General features: G+C 46.6%; 1 protein-coding gene across 3 annotated transcripts in view; it reads right to left on the bottom strand.

Annotated features, from left to right (window-relative positions):
* Nucleotides 1-15,723, bottom strand: part of MAP2K6 (mitogen-activated protein kinase kinase 6) — a 36,186-nt gene extending 20,463 nt beyond the window's left edge. The window contains exons 1-2 of one of the 3 annotated variants that reach the window (XM_069952650.1): nucleotides 15,176-15,723; nucleotides 3,401-3,442 (exon numbers count right to left, since the gene is read on the bottom strand). In XM_069952650.1, the coding sequence (XP_069808751.1) occupies nucleotides 3,401-3,442; nucleotides 15,176-15,608 (475 nt within the window). In that variant the 5' untranslated portion in view covers nucleotides 15,609-15,723. Of the gene's footprint in view, nucleotides 1-3,400; nucleotides 3,443-11,028; nucleotides 11,121-15,175 lie in introns of those variants that run through there. The other 2 variants (XM_069952651.1, XM_069952652.1) reach the window with 2 other exon arrangements.
* Nucleotides 15,724-19,333: the final 3,610 nt, after the last annotated feature.

Genomic DNA, 19,333 nt, shown 5'->3' with positions numbered 1-19,333 from the left:
GCACGGATACAGGGAGCAGGCAGCCTCGCCTTAAAGGGATTGTACAGATCAGGAAAACATGGCTGCTTCCTTCCAGAGACAGCACTGCCCTCTGTCCACGGAGCATGTGTGGTACTGAAACCCAGATACAAGTCAATGGAGCTGAGCTGTAGTATCTCACTCTGGAAGAGAAGAGCAGCCATGTTTATCCTTCAGCTGCACAGGTCAATATCAAGCTTCACCATTGGTTGTAAATCCCCTAAGGCTCTGATCACACCATGCTCATAGCCTGCACATTGGAGCAGGGATGGGGAACCTTCTGCCTGACAGCTGTTGCAAAACTACAACTCTCATCATGCATGGACAGCCAGAGATAAAGCTTTGGCTGTCCATGCATGATGGGAATTGTAGTTTTGCGACAGCTGGAGGGCTGAGGGTTCTCCGTCCCTGCATTAGGGCTAGAATACGCAAAGTCTACTAAGCTATTTAAAACTGTATACTAACATATACCGACCTCACAGAAGGCCGAGACTATTTTAAGCTAATAAATCCCTGCCAGGCTAACTGCCGTGAAGCCCCGCCTAGGTGACACTGACTCTTAAAGGGGTAGTTTACCAAAAAACATGGTTTTCTTTCAAATCTACTGGTGCCAGAAATATATATAGATTTGTTATTTACTTCTATTAAAAAATCTCCAGTCTTCCAGTACTTAGCTGCTGTATGCCCTGCAGGAAGTTGTTCTTTCTCAAGTCTGGAGAGTAGGAGAAAATTTTCTATGGTGATTTGCTGCTGCCCTGGACAGTTCCTGACATGGACAGAGGTGGCAGGAGAGAGCACTGTGTCACACTGGAGAGAATACACCACTTCCTGCAGGGCATACAGCAGCTGATAAGTACTGAAAGACTGGATTTTTTTAAAATAAGTAAACTACAAATCTCTGACACCAGTTGATTTGATTTTCGTTTTTGTAAACAACCCCTTAAAGTGATTAAATGCAGTGGGAATAAGTGGAGTGACATTATCACTTTAAGCAAAGACTAACAGCACCGTGTGAACAAAGCCTTTAGGAAGTTCTATTAACTTTGTTTTGTAGTTATATAACCAGCAAATATTTACTCTACAGTGTATACAAAAAGAATAAAATCACATACCAAGCAGAAAGCCGTCAACAAGCTGCTGTTGATGGATCCAATACTCAATTTAGGGTTTGTTTTTTAGTATCAAAACTTATGAAATAATTTATTGAAGTGTTTCTGGGTACAGAGGGCGCCTGGTCCTATGAGCGAACCTTGGAAGAAGCTGGATGCAGCCCTACGGCTGCCAGTAAAACATGGAAAAAGCGGTAGGCCAGGTTCATGTTCTCCAGGATTTCCCAGGGCTGCATCCAACTTTCACCTCAATTTTTATTTTTTTTCTTTAAATAAATAATAATGTCGGGATCTGTGTGTTCAGACCCCAGGAGAAGTTCTTGGCGCTTTTGCAGCCACTGAATCGTTCGTGCAGCCATTTAAATCCATTATCTTTTGTCTAGACCAGGGGTGTCACACGCTCAGGCCCTCCAGCTGTTAGAAAACTACAATTCCCATCATGCCCGGAAAGCCAGAGCCTGAAGGCCCTATTCCACGGAACGATTATCGGCCGTTACGGACGGATTATCGTCCCGTGGAATAGAAGGCAGCGAACATGTTGAAAGACAAACTACTCATACAGCAACAATCTGCTGCCGTCGCTTCATGGAATAGGAGCAGCGGCAGCAGACACTGCTGTATGCTATGGGCTTCCCGGACGATCTAGCGATCATCATTTGCTTTAAGTGCCTTAAAGGGGTATTCTCACCTAAAAATTACTACTTGTCAAATAATGCAAAAGTAAGCAATTTTAACAAATGCTTTACTTTTGCATTTTGGCCCTTTTTCTCTTTCCCTAGGTGGCGTGTCACCCAGGACCCTCGGGAGATGGTAAGTATACTTTTACCCCTCCTGCATCTCCCTCTCAGATGACTCCAGGGCTTGTGGATTGTCCCTAGGGTGGTCTGATCTCTGTAGGAGACATTGCCTCATCCCCTCCCCCCCTCGCCTGTACAGATCTGCCACTATCTCCTTCATGCTGCCCTGAGGCAGAGGTGCACAGCTGCAAGACCCAACTCAGTCTATTGTGCCATACCCCTCACAGCAGCACAGTCCTCTCTAACCCTTCTCTGCACTCATTGAGATGATCAGTGCAAAGTGTGATCAGTGAAGATCGGGGTCTGACACTTGTCGCACATGCAAGTGACTGGGTTTTGTGGTGCTGATGTACTATAGATATTGTAGGGAACGCTTAGGATTTATTAACATGAGAGAGATCTGCTGCAAATTCACGAGAAAAATAAAAAATAAAACAAACATATAATGGTAGCATCAAAGTGGATGGAAAAGTGTAAAAATCCCGTCCATATAGAGTCAGTCTGCAGGAGACACGCAGCATTTCTGGCCCCTGTGGCCTACAAGGTATTTCCACTGTCTCATAACTTTTTACAGTATATTGAATAATTACACACCTATAAGTAACTGAGCAAAGACACGCACAGCTGATCTTATACTGATCCTGAGTTAGACCTTATTCACATGACCTGTGTCACAATGACCAGAGAAACGCGGCACGGATAAAAGTGCAGCACCCCCGCCACCAGAAATGACACAAGCGCAGAAGACAACTACTCGCCTACTAACCCCCACCCCGGGGCAGGCTTCCATGAACATCGGCACAGTGGGGAGGGGGTGGCTCGGGGTTGGTACAGACTAGTTGTCTTCTGCACTCCTGTCAATAGGACTTGTCCTATTTTATTTACGTTGGGGGTTACGACACGGATTATGTGAATGGCTGCATTTATTTGAATGGTTCCTAAAATTGTCCATCCGTGATCATGGATCACCTGACATCTCTGCTGCAGAATAGTGAGTGCAGCTCTGGAGTATAATACAAGATATATCAGTATAGGAACAGTAGTGTGATGTATGTACACAGTGATTCCACCAGCAGAATAGTGAGTGCAGCTCTGGAGTATAATACAAGATATATCAGTATAGGAACAGTAGTGTGATGTATGTACACAGTGATTCCACCAGCAGAATAGTGAGTGCAGCTCTGGAGTATAATACAGGATGCAACTCAGGATCAGTAATGTATGTACACAGTGACTTCACCAGCAGAATAGTGAGTGCAGCTCTGGAGTATAATACAGGATGTAACTCAGGATCAGTAATATAATGTATGTACACAGTGACTCCACCAGCAGAAGAGTGAGTGCAGCTCTGGAGTATAATAAAGTCACTGGACATACTGTACAATATAAGGATGACTGATGGATATGAGGAAAGCGGCTTTCAGGTGACAAGCGTGCTCATGCACACTACATGGACACACCACTCCACAGACTCACCAACTCCTTTGCTTGCGGGGGCCTTCTTCATGTACCCAGGAGCTGTGTGACAAATTAAAGAACACCTACAAATGAAAAGTGTTCAACTCCATTTCAGCATCGCTGTACACAAACCAGGGGAGGGAGTCTATGCAACACAGAACCATATGAAAATGTTTTAACTACCCCAGGACACCCCAGCCCCCCACAGAGAAGAGATGGGGCACTTGTGGCCCTCCAGGTTTTGGAAAACTAATTCCCATCATGAACAGCTGGAGGTCCCCATCCCTCCCTTATAACACATACTTGTACTTGCAGTACCATTTCCTACCACAGCCAGAGCCAAAACTGCATACAAACTAATGCAACAGCGCCCCCAACCGTAAACTGGATATGATTTCAACAATACCTTGACAGCATGATCAATAGAAAACAGATGCCTATTGTGCTGACCAATATAATAATATTTAAAGGGTTCCTAAAAATAAGTCAAACGTCCCATGAAAAACTCAGGTTCCATAGCAGGTGAGAACCATTACTAGGGCTGGGCTCCAGAACAGGTAAGAAGGGCCTCACACAATGGTAAAGCCCTCGAAGCAGTCAAACACTGGCAGACACAATAATAATTTTTATATATGCAAAATGGTCGAGTCATTTCATAAATCCATTCTGCTGGTTGCTACTGGAAACAGTCAGTAAGCATGTCACCAGACACACCCTATGATACTGCGCTCCTGCATCAGATGACTGTACATGACCTAGAACAAGCTCTGTGCAAACACTGAACAGGTAGGGAATGCTGGAAGATTTCAGCTCTGAACTCTGAGCTCTGGAGAACTGTGAATGCAGCTTTGAAATATAAATATAACGTAGATATACACTGTTATACGTAATATAAGGGTCATATTATTAAAAGGGGAACTCCAGCAAAAGGTTTTCAAATCAACTGGTTTCAGAAAGTTATATAGATTTGTAATTTACTTCCATTTAAAAATCTCCAGTATTCCAGTACGTATCAGCTGCTGTATGTCCTGCATGAAGTGGTGTATTCTTTCCATTATGACACAGCGCTCTCTGCTGCCACTTCTGCCCATGTCAGGAACTGTCCAGAGCAGCAGCAAATCCCCATAGAAAACCTCTCCTGTTCTCCAGACTGTACAGAACACACCGCTTCCTGCAGGACACACAGCAGCTGATAAGTACTAGAAGACTTCAGATCTTTTGGTTAACTACTAGAGATGAGCGAACCGGGTTCGGCTTCGACTCGATCCAAACCCGAACGTTCGGCATTTGATTAGCTGGGGCTGCTGAACTTGGATAAAGCTCTAAGGTTGTCTGGAAAACATGGATACAGCCAATGACTATATCCATGTTTTCCACATAGCCTTAGGGCTTTATCCAAGTTCAGCAGCTGCCGCTAATCAAATGCCGGAAGTTCGGGTTCGGATCGTCTCGAGAATGATCGAGGTTCGCTCATCTCTATTAACTACCCCTTTAACCCCTTAACGGAATCGGGCGTAAATTTACGCCCTGATGCCGGTAAGGGAGTTCAGAGCGGGGCCGCGCGGCGACCCCGCTCTGAACCGCGGCGGTCCCGGGTGCCGCGTGTAGCCCGGGACCGCTGGTATTAGCGGGCACGGTCCGATCGCCGTGCCCGCTAATACAGTAATCAGATGCAGCTGTCAAACATGACAGCTGCATCCGATTACCGGACGCAGCGTCATCCCTGGTGTCTAGTGGGGAGATCGCTCCTCCGGGATGTTATCCCGGAGGAGCGATCTCCGTAACTGAAGCCGGCCGGGGACCGCTCCAAGATGGCGCCGTCCCCGGCTCGGCACTCGTTTACTTCCGGCTGCAGCAGCCGGAAGTAAACGAGTGCCTATCTCATGGATCTCTGCAGCATATATATGCTGCAGAGATCTCTATGAGAGATCAAAGCACTTATACTAGAAGTCCCCCAGGGGGAATAACCCTAACCCCAGGGGGAATAACCCTAGCCCCAGGGGGAATAACCCTAGCCCCAGGGGGAATAACCCTAGCCCCAGGGGGAATAACCCTAGCCCCAGGGGGGCTTCTAGTATAAGTGTTAAAAGTAAAAAAAAAAGTGTTATTAGTAAAAAGCCCCCTCCCCTAATAAAAGTCTGAATCACCCCCCTTTTCCCAGGTTATAAATAAAAGTAAATAAACAAACATGTTTGCTATCGCCGCATGCGTAATCGCCCGAACTATTAATCACATTCCTGATCTCGCACGGTAAACTGCGTCAGCGCAAAAAAATCCCAAAGTGCAAAATTGCGCATTTTTGGTCGCATCAAATCCAGAAAAATTGTAATAAAAAGCGATCAAAAACTCGTATATGCGCAATCAAGGTACATATAGAAAGAACGCATCATGGCGCAAAAACTGACACCTGACACAGCCCCATAGACCAAAGGATAAAAGCGCTATAAGCCTGGGAATGGAGTGATTTTAAGTGACGTATATTTGTTGACAATGGTTTAAATTTTTTACAGGCCATCAGATACAATATAAGTTATACATGTTATATATCGTTTTAATCATAACGACTTGAGGAACATATATAACAAGTCAGTTTTACCCCAGGGCCAATGACGTAAAAACACATTTCCCCCAAATAAACAAAATGCGGTTTTTTTTTTTCAATTTCACCACACTTTGAATTTTTTTTCTGGTTTTGCAGTGTTCTTTATGCAAAAATTCAGCCTGTCATTGCAAAGTACAATTAGTGACGCAAAAAATAAGGGCTCATGTGGGTTCCTAGGTGGAAAAATGCAAGTGCTATGGCCTTTTATGCACAAGGAGGAAAAACCGAAAACGCAAAAATCGAAATTTGCTCTGTCCTTAAAGGGTTAAAGGGATTATCCAGCATTAGAAAAACAGGGCCACTTTCTTCCAAAGACAGCACTGCTCTTGTCTCCAGTTTGGGTGCAGGTTTTTTAACTCTGTTCCATTGAAGAGAATGAAGCTTAATTATAAACAATTACTGACCTGGAGACAAAAGCGTTGCTGTCCCTGGAAGAAAGTGGACATGTTTTTGTAGCACTGGATAGCCCCTTTAAATAGATTTTTTCCAGAGTTATTAAAAACGTAGTTGCTTTTTTCCAAGAACAGCACCACCCCTGACCTCAGGCTGTTTGTGGTATTCTAACCTCGCCTCCTTTCACTACAAAGAAATGGAGCTGCAATACCACACACAACCTGAGGGCGTGTGGTGTGCTGTTTCTGGGAAAGAGAAAAAAAAAAAAAAAAAGATTTATCAAACATGGTGTAAAGTGAAACTGGCTCAGTTGCCCCTAGCAACCAATCAGATTCCACCTTTCATTTTCCAAAGAGTCTGTGGAATGAAAGATGGAATCTGATTGGTTGCTAGGGGCAACTGAGCCAGTTTCACTTTACACCATGTTTGATAAATCCACCCCTATGTTTTTCCAACATGGATGGACAACCCCTTTAAGTCCTCAAGAAACCAAAGACATGAGCAGAGCATGGTATCCTATAACACCGCCATCCACCTACAGCAAAGAAATCAATGGGCAGAGATGCGGCTGTTAACCCACTCAATGCCGGGCCTGAGGACAGATCACATCACCACAGGAAATCGATGTACATAGGTTTGTTTTTTGTGGTTTTGATTTCCTGGTCGGCTCCTGTATCACGTATCTCAGATCTCCCGCCTGTCCTGTCATAGCTACACCTGCATCACCAGGAAATCCAGGCGAAACCCTTACCGGAATCCCCCATTGTATGACGGACCGGCTTTGTTACTTAGAATAAGGTTACAGAGTGAGATTGTAAAGCAGATCAGTCACAGGACGCAGGGAGGATGAGGAGATTTGTACCACTAGATCAGCTCTTCAGCTGCTGCAAAACTATAACTCCCATCATGCCTGGACAGCCAAAGCTAAAGCTTTTTCTTTCAAATCAACTGGTTTCAGAAAGTTATACAGATTTGTAATTTACTTCTGTATAAGAATCTCAAATCTTCCAGTACTTATCAGCTGCTGTATGTCCTGCAGGAAGTGGTGTATTCTCTCCAGTCTGACAGTGCTCTCTGCTGCCATCTCTGTCCATGGAACCCTATGAGCCAGATCCACTAACAAAGTGACTCTCGCAGACCAGCCTCCTCCAGGGATTACAGGGTTTGCCTTTTGTTCTCTAATAATCGGCCTCCACACATTGACTTGAGTCTGCAGAGGGTAATGGGGGAGAGGGGGCTGCCTATATACACCGTCTCCTATATACTCCTAGACTAGACAAGTCTTGTCTGTGTTATTGCACATCACCTGTCCAGCTTGTGTGACTCACTAGGAGGCATTAAAGGGGGTGGGTCACCTACATTTTCTGTTATTGATAAGAGTCAGATACTAAAACCGGTTTTATTTTAATCTATTTTGATTTTTTTTTTCTTTCACCATTTGTACATTGTTATGGGGGTGGCCATCTTGCCTGATCTGCTCTTAACAGCATTTAGTGACATGCTTTACAGCAAGCCTCATGGACATAGATGACAATAGACAGACTGTCCCCTTGGGAGACATTACTGAGCGCGCTCTGTGACCTGTGAGGAGGTTATTCCACAGGGAGCCGCTATTGTCTCCTCTATCTACTGGTGTCACATGATGCTGCAATGCTGTACATATCACTTTACAGCAGCCTCCTCTTATCACCACAGACACAACAGAACGTCTCTGCTTACTATTAGAGTGTTATTACACGGGCCAATGGGGGCCCAATAACTTTAAATGAGCGCTGATCTGCTAGATCGGGCTTGTTTACTGGGCCTATTACACGGCCCGATAATCGTTTAACAAGGGCTGCATGGACATCAATACAGATGTTCTTGCTTAAACTTTATACTTTACCTATCCATGCTGCAGGGCTTCTCTCGCGCTCTGCTTCTCAGAGTCCTGCGCGCTCCAGCTTCAGAGCGGCCTGTCTGACCTGTCCGCGGTGGTCCAGGCCAGTGATTGGCTGAGCGGCCTGTCTGCGCTCTGAAGATGGAGCGTGCAGGACCCGGGGAGAAGCACACCGCAAGAGGAGCCCTGCAGCATGGATAGGCAATGTAAATAGTTAGTCAACGGCCACGCATCGCTATTACAAGTAGCAATGCGCGGTCAGCGCCCGACAATTATAGGTTCACACCTATATCAATGATCAGCCAATGGTCATCGTATTTATTCTAAGGAGCGATAATCGCCCGAATCGGGCCAATACGGCTGAAAATCGCTCCGTGGAATGGGCCCCTTAGCCCCAGTGGGGAGAATGAGAACTGCAGGATATCAGGATTATTTTATAATATAGATAGAAAAAGGGAAAATTAGAAAAAAAAGTCCTTTTCTGATGGCACCTACCCTTTAAGATGGGACCCATCCTGCAACTTTAGCACAACAGCTCAGAACGGTAACGCCGCTGCACTTTTCCTAGTCCGCTGCAAGAAACCGCAATGCAGACTGTAGTACAATTCTGCTCCAGACCGGCCGGACGTCCTGGGTCACGATTTTTAGGGTGTTTCCATATAGCTGCTATAATGTAGAAACGTCTATAGGGGAAGCTGATAGGTGGAGGGTTCCTTTGATTTTCTCCAGAAGCAGAAGAGAGAAAGTGACAGGACTGTCCCAGCATTGGCAGCAGCTACAGAGACACCAAAGAGGCTGCACTTCCCATTTGAGCGCTGTGCCGGCATTTTCACTTTCAATTTTTAGACTTTTAACCCACGCCAGGCGACTTCCACTATGAGCAGCGACCAATACAGTCCCTAAACTACTTTCTAGTAATGGAAATGTGAACGCTATAACCTGGGCTTAAAGGGGTTGTTCACCAATTTTTTTTTCTTTCAAATCAACTGGTGCCTGAAAGTGACAGATTTGTAATTTACTTCTATTAAAAAAATCTTGTCTTTCTGTACTTATCAGCTGCTGTATGTCCTGCAGGAAGTTGTGTATTCTCTCCAGTGCTCTCTTCTGCCACCTCTGTCCATATCAGGAACAGTGCAGAGCAGGAGAGGTTTTCTATGGGGATTTGCTGCTGCTCTGGACAGTTCCTGACATGGACAGAGGTGGCAGCAGAGAGCACTGTGTCAGACTGGAAAGAATACACCAATAATTCCTGCAGGACATGCAGCAGCTGATAAGTACTGGACGACTGGAGATTTTTTTTTTTTTTTAATAGAATTACAAATCTATATACAACGTCCTGAAACCAGCTGATTTGAAAGAAAGCTGTAGCCGGTTTAATTATTATTATTCATCATTTAGAATATTTTGCTCTGAGCAGTTTGTAGAAGCAGTGTAGCCGCGTCCCCTTCAGCCACTAGTCACAGTGTAGCATCAGCTGCTATGTATCCAGTAAGTGTTGTATAGAGGGAAGCTGTAACAATGTAACCATCATCCCCTGCACTGATTTCTGTGCTACAATGTGTTAGGACCATATAGCATCATCTGCGACACTGTGATAGCTACACTCAAACACACCATTTAACCAAGGGATATATACCGGTATTAAAAGGAAATTAGGTTACTATTACACGGCGCGTTAATCGGACGAATTGGGCCGCTCCACGTAATAAATACAATGATCACGGATGACAACGATCATCGGCTGATCGGTGATATAGGTTTGGACCTATTTTCGGCGGGCGCCGACCGTGCACCGCTACGTGTAATAGCGGTGCGCAGCCGGCGACTGACGATTTACATTACCTATCCACGTTACAGGGCTGCTGCTGCGGTCTTAGTTTCCCCGGGTCCCGCACGCTCTAGCTTCAGCTGACAGTTCAGCTGACAGGCCGCCCGGCGAGCCACAGGCCGCGGCGGTCCCAGCCTGTGATTGGCTGAGCGGCCTGTCAGCTGACAGGCCGCCCGGCGAGCCACAGGCCATGGCGGTCCCGGCCTGTGATTAGCTGAGCGGCCTGTCAGCTGAACTGTCAGCTGAAGCTAGAGCGTGCGGGACCCGCGTAGAAGACCGCAGCAGCAGCCCTGTAACGTGGCTAGGTAATGTATATAGTTAAGCAACGATATAACGATGTCTGCAGTCCTTGTTTAACGATTATAAGGCCATGTAATAGGTCCAGTAAATGAGCGATGACCTAGCAGATAGCTGCTTGTTTGCAGGTATTATCGGGCCCCCATCGGCCCGTGTAATACCACCCTTAGACTTCCTGACATGTTTCACCAGGTTACTTGAGTATTCAGGGAAGAGCGCCGACTTTTCTACATTTCCCAGGAACTCTGCTGCTGTTATTGCTGTTTTGACTTCGCTTAAAGGGGTACTCCAGCGAATTTTTTTTTTCTTTCAAATAAACTGATGCCAGAAAGTTTATAGATTTTTAATTAAACCTCCAGTCATGCATGCATGCATGATATATATATATATATATATCATGCATGCATGCATGACTGGAGGTTTAATTAAAAATCTATAAACTTTCTGGCATCAGTTTATTTGAAAGAAAAAAAATATATATACATACACACACACACACTGTAGTACCCCTTTAAGTAGTACCCCTTTAATCTGCTTTGCAGAAGTTGTCTGTAGTCACTTCTACTGAGAGAGAGTGAATCCAATACAGTAATAGGGCGATATAGTCCTCAAAGTTTAGTTCATAGTGGATTTAAGGGTATATTTACCTTCTGCTGACTTATTGCAGGATTGTCGGCCACTGTCCATGCATACCTGCAAAAATCCATGCGACATCCCCCTTTAGGAACTGCAGACATTCCTGCATAAACCTGCTGCACATGACTAAAAAAAACGAAGCCCCGGGAAGCAGAGGAGCCCTGGGTTACCGCTTCACCTGTCTTTTCTGCACCGTCATTAGTTAAAGGGTAACTAACCTACAAAGAAAACTTGTGTAATAGCAATAGTCAGATCAGCGGGGTCGGGGTGCCAAGAGAAGCACTGTGACAGTCCCACATTGTTAGGAGCTGCTGGGCTGACCCCTGGAGTGGTGGGGTTAGCAGAGGATAGACCAATAGACTCTCTAAGGCAGGGGTAGGGAACCTTGGCTCTCCAGCTGTTGCAAGACTACAACTCCCATCATGCCTGGACAGCCAAAGCTTTAGATTTGGCTGTCCAGGCATGATGAGAGTTGTAGTTTTGCAACAGCTGGAGATCCAAGGTTCCCTTACGCTAATCTAAGGATTCATACGCAGTCAGTGGGTACAGCGCATGCAATCATCCCAGTAATCAGCTGGGGTCTCAGGAGCTGAACTCCCACTGCTGAAGACCTCTGGTTTATTACCTTTTCAAAGGTTTCACTTAAAGGAGTTTAAAGAGACAAAACAAAGTTTTCCTCTGCTTGTCTTTCCCACAAGCCCCTTGTAGACCTCCCCAGGAGCGCTGCCTGGGGGGCTGGATAGGAAACCTTTCATTTGCACACCAATCAGTCAGGGTGTATTTGTTGTCCACATTCTGGGGCAGCCATTGTATGTATACACAGGGGCGGGGAAGATGCTAAAGGATCCCGGAGCCAATTTAACTTTTATAGTGTCTGGAAGAAGAGGATCTTTAATCCCTCGAAGTAATGTACATATCAATGACCCACCGCAAACAAAGGTAGTAAGGACCCTCCCCACCCCCCAAGGTTTGTTGGCTGCAAAATACATCTGGATAGCCTAAAAAACAGTATACCGCCACATACCTACAGGTCAGAGAGTCACTATTCGCCATAAGAAAATAAAATAATATGGTGCCATGTTCTATCACCTGCTGTATTCGGGGAGAATATGAAGCTATACAACACCTGACCAGAGCACCATATGGCGGCAGAGTTCCTAAAGGCTTCCATACGCATCGCACATAGGGTCCTCCTGACTCTTGCAACAAATATCAATTAAAAAGGAGGATCGGGCCTGTTAAATCTGATACTTTTGTTTTCTTACAAGGGATTGTTCATCAATTTTCTTTTGTTTCAAATCAACTGGTGCCAGAAATTTGTAATTTACTTCTATTAAAAAAAAATCTCCAGTCTTCCTGCTGGACATACAGCAGCTGATAAGTACTGGAAGTGGTATATTCTTTCCAGCCAGAGGGGTTATCTATGGGGATTTGCTGCTGCTCTGGACAGTTCCTAACATGGACGGAGGTGGCAGCAGAGAGCACTGTGTCATACTGGTGAGGATACACCACTTCCTGCAGGACATCCAGCAGCTGATAAGTACTGGAAGACTGGAGATTTTTGTAATGTAAGTAAATTTCCTATCTCTGGTACCAGTTGATCTGAAAGGGAAAAAAAAAAAAAAAAGGTTACCACCACCTTTAAGCTATAATCCGTCTGGAAAGGCCTCCCTCTCCTTCAGCCATTGGCAACACGCCTGCTTAGTGAGCTCAGTGAGCAGGTATAAAGGAGATGGTGAGATCACTAATGGTGGTTTTACACCGAACGATTATCGTTTGAATTTTTACGATAACAATCGCACTTGAGCGATAATCGTACGTGTAAACACAGCCAAACGATCAAACGACGAGCGAGAAATCGTTCATTTCGATCTTTTAACATGTTCTCAAATCGGCGTTGGTTGTTCGCAAAAAATTTGCAGATCGTTCCGAGTGAACAGTTTCAACAATTTCACCTATGTGTGAGAGAGGCTAAAACGATCGCATAACGATTTTTCCGTACAATGTATCGTTCCGTCTAAACGCTGATCGTTCTAAAAAAAACCAAAAAAAAACCATTGTTCATTTAAAATCGTTAATCGTGCAATCGGGTGAATTATCGCTCCGTGTAAAAGGACCATTAGGCCAGCTTTAGCTTCCAAGTACAAGGGGTTATCCAGGATTGGAAAAACATGGTTGCTTTCTTCCAAAAACAGCACCACACTGGTATCTGGTATTGCGGCTCAGTTCCACTCATGTGAATGGAGCAAAGTTGTAATATCACAGAAAACCTGAGGAGAAGTATAGCGCTGGAAAAAAGCAGCCATGTTTGTGTAATCCAGGATAACTACACTTCACGGGGCCTGTCCAGCAGCACACAGACACTGTGCAGCTCTCACGTATATGCATGGACCCCGAGGGTACGGGATAGCCGGAATATATTGCTATTAAAAATAACAGCGTGAGCTGTAAGCAATTGTGCGCCGAAAAACATTGGGGGAGATTTATCAAACATGGTGTAAAGTAGAACTGGCTCAGTCGCCCCTAGCAACCAATCAGATTCCACTTTTCCGTTTCCAAAGAGTCTGTGAGGATTGAAAAGCGGAATCTGATTGGTTGCTAGGGGCAACTGAGCCAGTTTCACGTTACACCATGTTTGATAACTAACCTCCACTGTGTGAACCCGGCCTTATACAAAACTAATCCAGAGCCAGTTAGCTGAATTAAACTTTCACCGACCCAAAAAAGTAAATAAATAAATCAGACCGTGATCTTTGGCGTGATACGTTTGCCATTTCTTAACCAAAACTTTTTACTCAAAGAGTTGCTTTAGCTATGCAAATCATGCTACAAATGTTCAATATGTCCCCCTCGGTTTTCAACAACGCTCTCATGGAAGACCCAGGTTGTTGTCCATTACTACAACTTTCCAACATTCCCGGTAATCCTGGTCCTTTGAGATGAGAGTGTGAATAGGCTGTGCGGTTATAATGGCCGATCACCCGTAAAAACACAGTTTATGCAGATAAAATAGCGCCACCTAGAGGCAACTTTTTGAAGAAAACTAAAACAGCAAGCGCATTGTTGAATTTTTATCTCATTTGGCGCAGCACAACACCAAGTCTTATTCCGCTAAGCCCATACTTCTATTAACCAGACGGACATGACGAGTGATCTACTAAAGCCGTGCACTGTGGAAAAAAAGAAAAAAGTTTCATCTTCTTCCCTTCCCAAGTCACTTGTAAGCAAACGCCCCCTATTAGTAACCAACCCCGACCATTCATCCAGAAATAAACCTAGGAAAACACTTGACGGATCCCATCAGCAGCAGGCGAGGAGGGCGAAAGAATCCGCAAACAGTTCACGTATAATCCCCCCCTATTAACCCGCAGTGCCAGGGTTTTATTTCATTGGCTTCTCCGGCCACCGGCGAGGCCTGGAGGGCTGCACTGCTAAAATAAGGCTTTCCTAAAAGAACGTTTTAAATAGCTCGGTGTATATCGTCAGCGCCGCGCCAATCAATACCCGGCCTGACTGTGCAAAAGGCAAGAGGGGGAAAAAAGGAGGGCAGTGAGTAATTCCAGCCTGGAGAAGGTATATGTGCGGAGGGGGGAGGAGGGGGGTGAAGCTGGAGGACAGACTGCAGCAATGCAAAAAATAAACTACTAACTCATCTGCAAAACTACAACTCCCAGCATGCCTGCACAATGGGAGTTGTAGTTGTGCAGCAGCTGGACACTTTGTAACAAGATAATATATGGCCAAATGGGTAACAATAATGCAAACAAATTATAAATATGTAACCAGCAATCTGATCAATAAGAATGGGACTAAATCCTGCAAAATTAGAATTAGGAGACAAATTAAATGCATGCACTTTAACCAGTTGCTGCCTGGAGGAAAGGTGCAGCTTTGTGCACAGACTTTGAGAAGTGTAATGTGCAGCAGCAGCCATGTCTATTGCACTAGGAGTGGTGATCTACAGACATGTTGCATGGAAGCCCTGCCTTGCAGGAACTCTGCAGAAGGGCAGCCAGCAAACAGGAAATGCAACTGCACCAGGGGAGGCTCAAACTTCCTAATGCACTTGCCCCCAGCTGCCTGCAGCCATGCACTCTCATATGCACACGGGGGATTTTGCATTTGCTCCGTGCAAACTCCACAATGTCGCTCCCTTACCTCCTTTCCCAGGCTGAGACATTCTCCCCTTCGCTTTGCTGGGAGGGGGGAGGGGTGCACAAAGACTTTGCCTCTCCTCTCTCTCTCTTTCTCTCTCTGTAGTTTTACAACAAAGATGCAAACTGCAGGGCAGCTCGGGCTCCTGGTGCAGGGCAGCTCGGGGTTGCAGGAGGTGCTTGCACAGGGCTGCAGCTGGATTGCACAGCACAGCTCCCCCCTTTGGCTGGGCTGCAGGGATGGCCGTCCTCTCCGCTCCGTGGAATAGATTTGCAGCACTTGCAGCCGAGATCCCGGGCTCTGCACCTACATGATGGGCCAAGGGCTGCCAGCTGAAAAGCTCCAAACTTGGAATCGGGGGGAAGCACGGCGCATGCGCGGTTTCTTGGGAGCGCTCGCGGGGCATGGCGGGACGTGTAGTTCTAGGGTGAGGCATTCGGAGGCCCGCCCTTTTATACCCTCCCACTCACTTCCCATTCGCCTACGAACACCGGTTTCCCGAGTAGGGTGAACCCACTGACCCTAACGCTGCGGGTTTCTGCAGAAATGTCGCAGAATTTGAGGATTTTTCCCGTCATAGAGGTCTCGGGTGAGACTTTGTCCGGCGCCGCGCTGTGCAATAAAGTTTTCATTGACGCGCCAGATAATCTGTGACTGGAAATAGTGAGGGGAAGTGAGGCCGGGACTGGGGGGGACCTCAACCCTGTGAGGCCGGGACTGGGACCAAAGACTGTGCAGCCGAAACTGGGGGACCTCAACACTGTGAGGCCGGGACTGGGGGCCCAAACACTGTGAGGCCGGGACTGGGGACCAAACACTGTGAGGCCGGGACTGGGGGGGCCCAAACACTGTGCAGCTAGGATTGGGGGCCCAAACACTGTGAGGCCGGGACTGGGGACCAAAGACTGTGAGGCCGGGACTGGAGGGGGCCAGAACAATGTGAGGCCGGGACTGAGGACCAAAGACTGTGCAGCCGGAACTGGGGGGGGGACACTGTGAGGCTAGGACTGGGGGCCCAAACACTGTGCAGCTAGGACTGGGGGGGCCCCAACACTGTGAGGCCGGGACTGGGGGGGCCCAAACACTGTGCAGCTAGGACTGGGGGGGCCCAAACACTGTGAGGCCGGGACTGGGGGGGCCCAAACACTGTGAGGCCAGGACTGGGGGGGCCCAAACACTGTGCAGCTAGGACTGGGGGCCCAAACACTGTGAGGCCGGGACTGGGGGGGCCCCAACACTGTGAGGCCGGGACTGGGGGGGCCCCAACACTGTGAGGCCGGGACTGGGGGGGCCCAAACACTGAGGCCGGGACTGGGGGGGCCCAAACACTGTGAGGCCGGGACTGGGGGGGCCCAAACACTGTGAGGCCGGGACTGGTGACCAAACACTGTGAGGCCGGGACTGGGGACCAAACACTGTGAGGCCGGGACTGGGGGGGCCCAATCACTGTGAGGCTGGAACTGGGGGACCTTAACACCGTGAGGCCAGGACTGGGGGGGCCCAAGCACTGTGCAGCCGGGACTGGGGGCCCAACCATTGTGAGGCCGAAACTGGGGGACCTCAACACTGTGAGGCCGGGACTGGGGGGGACCTCAACACTGTGAGGCCGGGATTAGAGGGCCCAAACACTGTGAGGCCGGGACTGGGGGGGCCCAATCACTGCAGCCGGGACTGGGGGGGCCCAATCACTGTGAGGCCGGGACTGGGGGGGCCCAAACACTGTGAGGCCGGCACGGGGGGACCCAACACTGTGATTACCGTGACTCGGGGACCAAACACTATGAAGCTGGGGGGGGGCCCTCAATACTGTGAGATTGGGGAAGGGTGTCCCCCAACATTGTGAGGCTGGGGAGTCCCCAATACTGTGAGGCTGGAGCTGCGGGGTTCCCACCTCTATGAGGGCAGGTAGATGGTTGTGGAATATTAGTCATATCTGTTTCTGGGAACATTGGGTGGCACTCAGCTTTTCTGGTGTCCTGAGTAGTTTTACGCCATGACGTGACTGGACTGCTGGGTAAGGCACTGTTCACATCACATTTTAGCACAGCGTAGCCATAATGTGTATATGCCGCAGCTCTTTACAATTCTGAGCGTCCATACATAGATAAATCAGATATTACAGTAATACAGGTGAGGGAGCAAGAGCTTACAATCTATAGCGGGGTCTGGGTTTACAGCTGTATACATTTAATAAGGGATATACACTCCTTTTCTTTTCGTGCATAAAGTCACAAGTTAAAAGGGGTTATCTAGTGCTACAAAAACATGGCCTCTTTCTTTTAGAGACAGCATGATGCTTGCTTCCAGTTTAGGTGCGGTTTGCAATTAAAGGGGTTATCCAGCGCTACAAAAAACATGGCCACTTTCCCCCTACTGTTGTCTCCAGTTTGGGGGTTTTGGGGTTTTGAAACTCAGTTCCATTGAAGTAAATGGAGCTTAATTGCAAACCGCACCTGAACTGGAGACAAGAGTAGGGGGAAAAGTGGCCATGTTTTTGTAGCGCTGGATAACCCCTTTAAGCTCCATTCACTTCAATGAAACTGAGCAGCAAAACCCTGCCAAAGCTGGAGACAAGAGTGGGGCTGTCTCTGGAAGAAAGTGGCCATGTTTTTATAGCGCTGGATAACCCCTTTACACTAAAAAAACAAAAAAAAACAAAACATTTGTTTTGATCCTTTTTTTGCAATGGAAGTCAATGGAGAAATAAATCCAGACGGATGCACACAAATGCATCAGTTTTTTTCATCCGTTTGTTTCCGTTAAACAGATTACAAAAACCCAGTGTGAATCCAGCCTAATCCTGGATAATAATAATATTTATTTGTATAGCGCCAACAGATTCCGCAGTGCTTATTTAAATATATAAATAAATTACAGGTTATATATTAAATTATACAATGAATAAATTATAGGGGGATAACCCCTTTAAATAGGTTATCCCAAGATCAAGATGGGGGATATATAGCTGATGGTGAGGTCTGACCACTAGGACCCCCACTGATCCTGAGAACGGAGGTTGGATGCCACCAGGGGCTCAGCAATGATCAGAAGCCGAACTAATGGAGTTCTGGCCATTCCATTCATTCAGGGGGCAATTGATCTCCACCAGTATGTATGTCAGTATATGTGATATATTCCCCACCGTCTGATGACCGCTCACGTTGTATCTGCATATGCATTTCTGTTCTACTAATAAGTCTGTGTTCACATTTGCCTCAGAGGCTCCTTCGTAGATTCCATACAGAGCCAGGTGGGTCTTCTGTGCACCAGACACCATTGGATCCTAACCGACCCCATTGACTTTAATGGGGTCTGTTTGGTTTCCAGCTGGTGTCCTGTCTTTTACAGGATTTTACCCAGAGAAAATGTACTTTTTTTAATAATTTTTTTTGGTCAGGAGATTCTGACGCAGATGTTTATGAAACCTAAAACATACAGTGGTGAAGCCGTGCATAGTTACCAATTGACTGATCCGATCTACTACAGGCAATATCCCAAGTTTCACATAGATACCCTACCCCATGGGACATTCTCAGATTCCATGGGGGTTTAAAAGTTTGGACACCAGCTTCCTATCACCTAACCTGTTGTTAGAGGGATAACTTTTGATCTTGGGATAATCCCTTTAGCAAACTTGTGATAACATGTGGTCTGCTTCACAACCTATGCATTGTATGTTCAGGATGTAAAAGTGTTTACAAAACTAACTGGTAAAGGGAAACTGTCAGCAGTCTAGACGAATCTGGGGGCCATATTAAGGTCCTTTTACACGTACAGATACATCGCTTAAAGGGGTACTCCAGCGAAAATCTTTTTCTTTCAAATCAAGTGGTTTCCAAAAGTTAAATAGATTTGTATTTTACTTCTATTTAAAAATCTCCAGTCTTCCAGTACTTATCAGCTGCTGTATGTCCTGCAGAAAGTGGTGTATTCTTTCCAGTCTGACACAGTGCTCTCTGCTGCCATCTCTGTCCATGTCAGGAACTGTCCAGAGCAGCAGCAAATCCTCATAGAAAACCTCTCCTGCTCTGGACAGTTCCTGACATGGACAGAGGTGGCAGCAGAGAGCAGTGTGTCAGACTGGGGAGAATACGCCACTTCCTTTAGGACATACAGCAGCTGATGAGTACTGGAAGAATGGAGATGTTTAAATAGAAGTAA

This window comes from Dendropsophus ebraccatus, chromosome 14 (assembly GCF_027789765.1).
Source record: "Dendropsophus ebraccatus isolate aDenEbr1 chromosome 14, aDenEbr1.pat, whole genome shotgun sequence".
Taxonomy (NCBI): Eukaryota; Metazoa; Chordata; class Amphibia; order Anura; family Hylidae; genus Dendropsophus; species Dendropsophus ebraccatus.
This window is presented reverse-complemented; position numbering and strand designations above follow the sequence as displayed.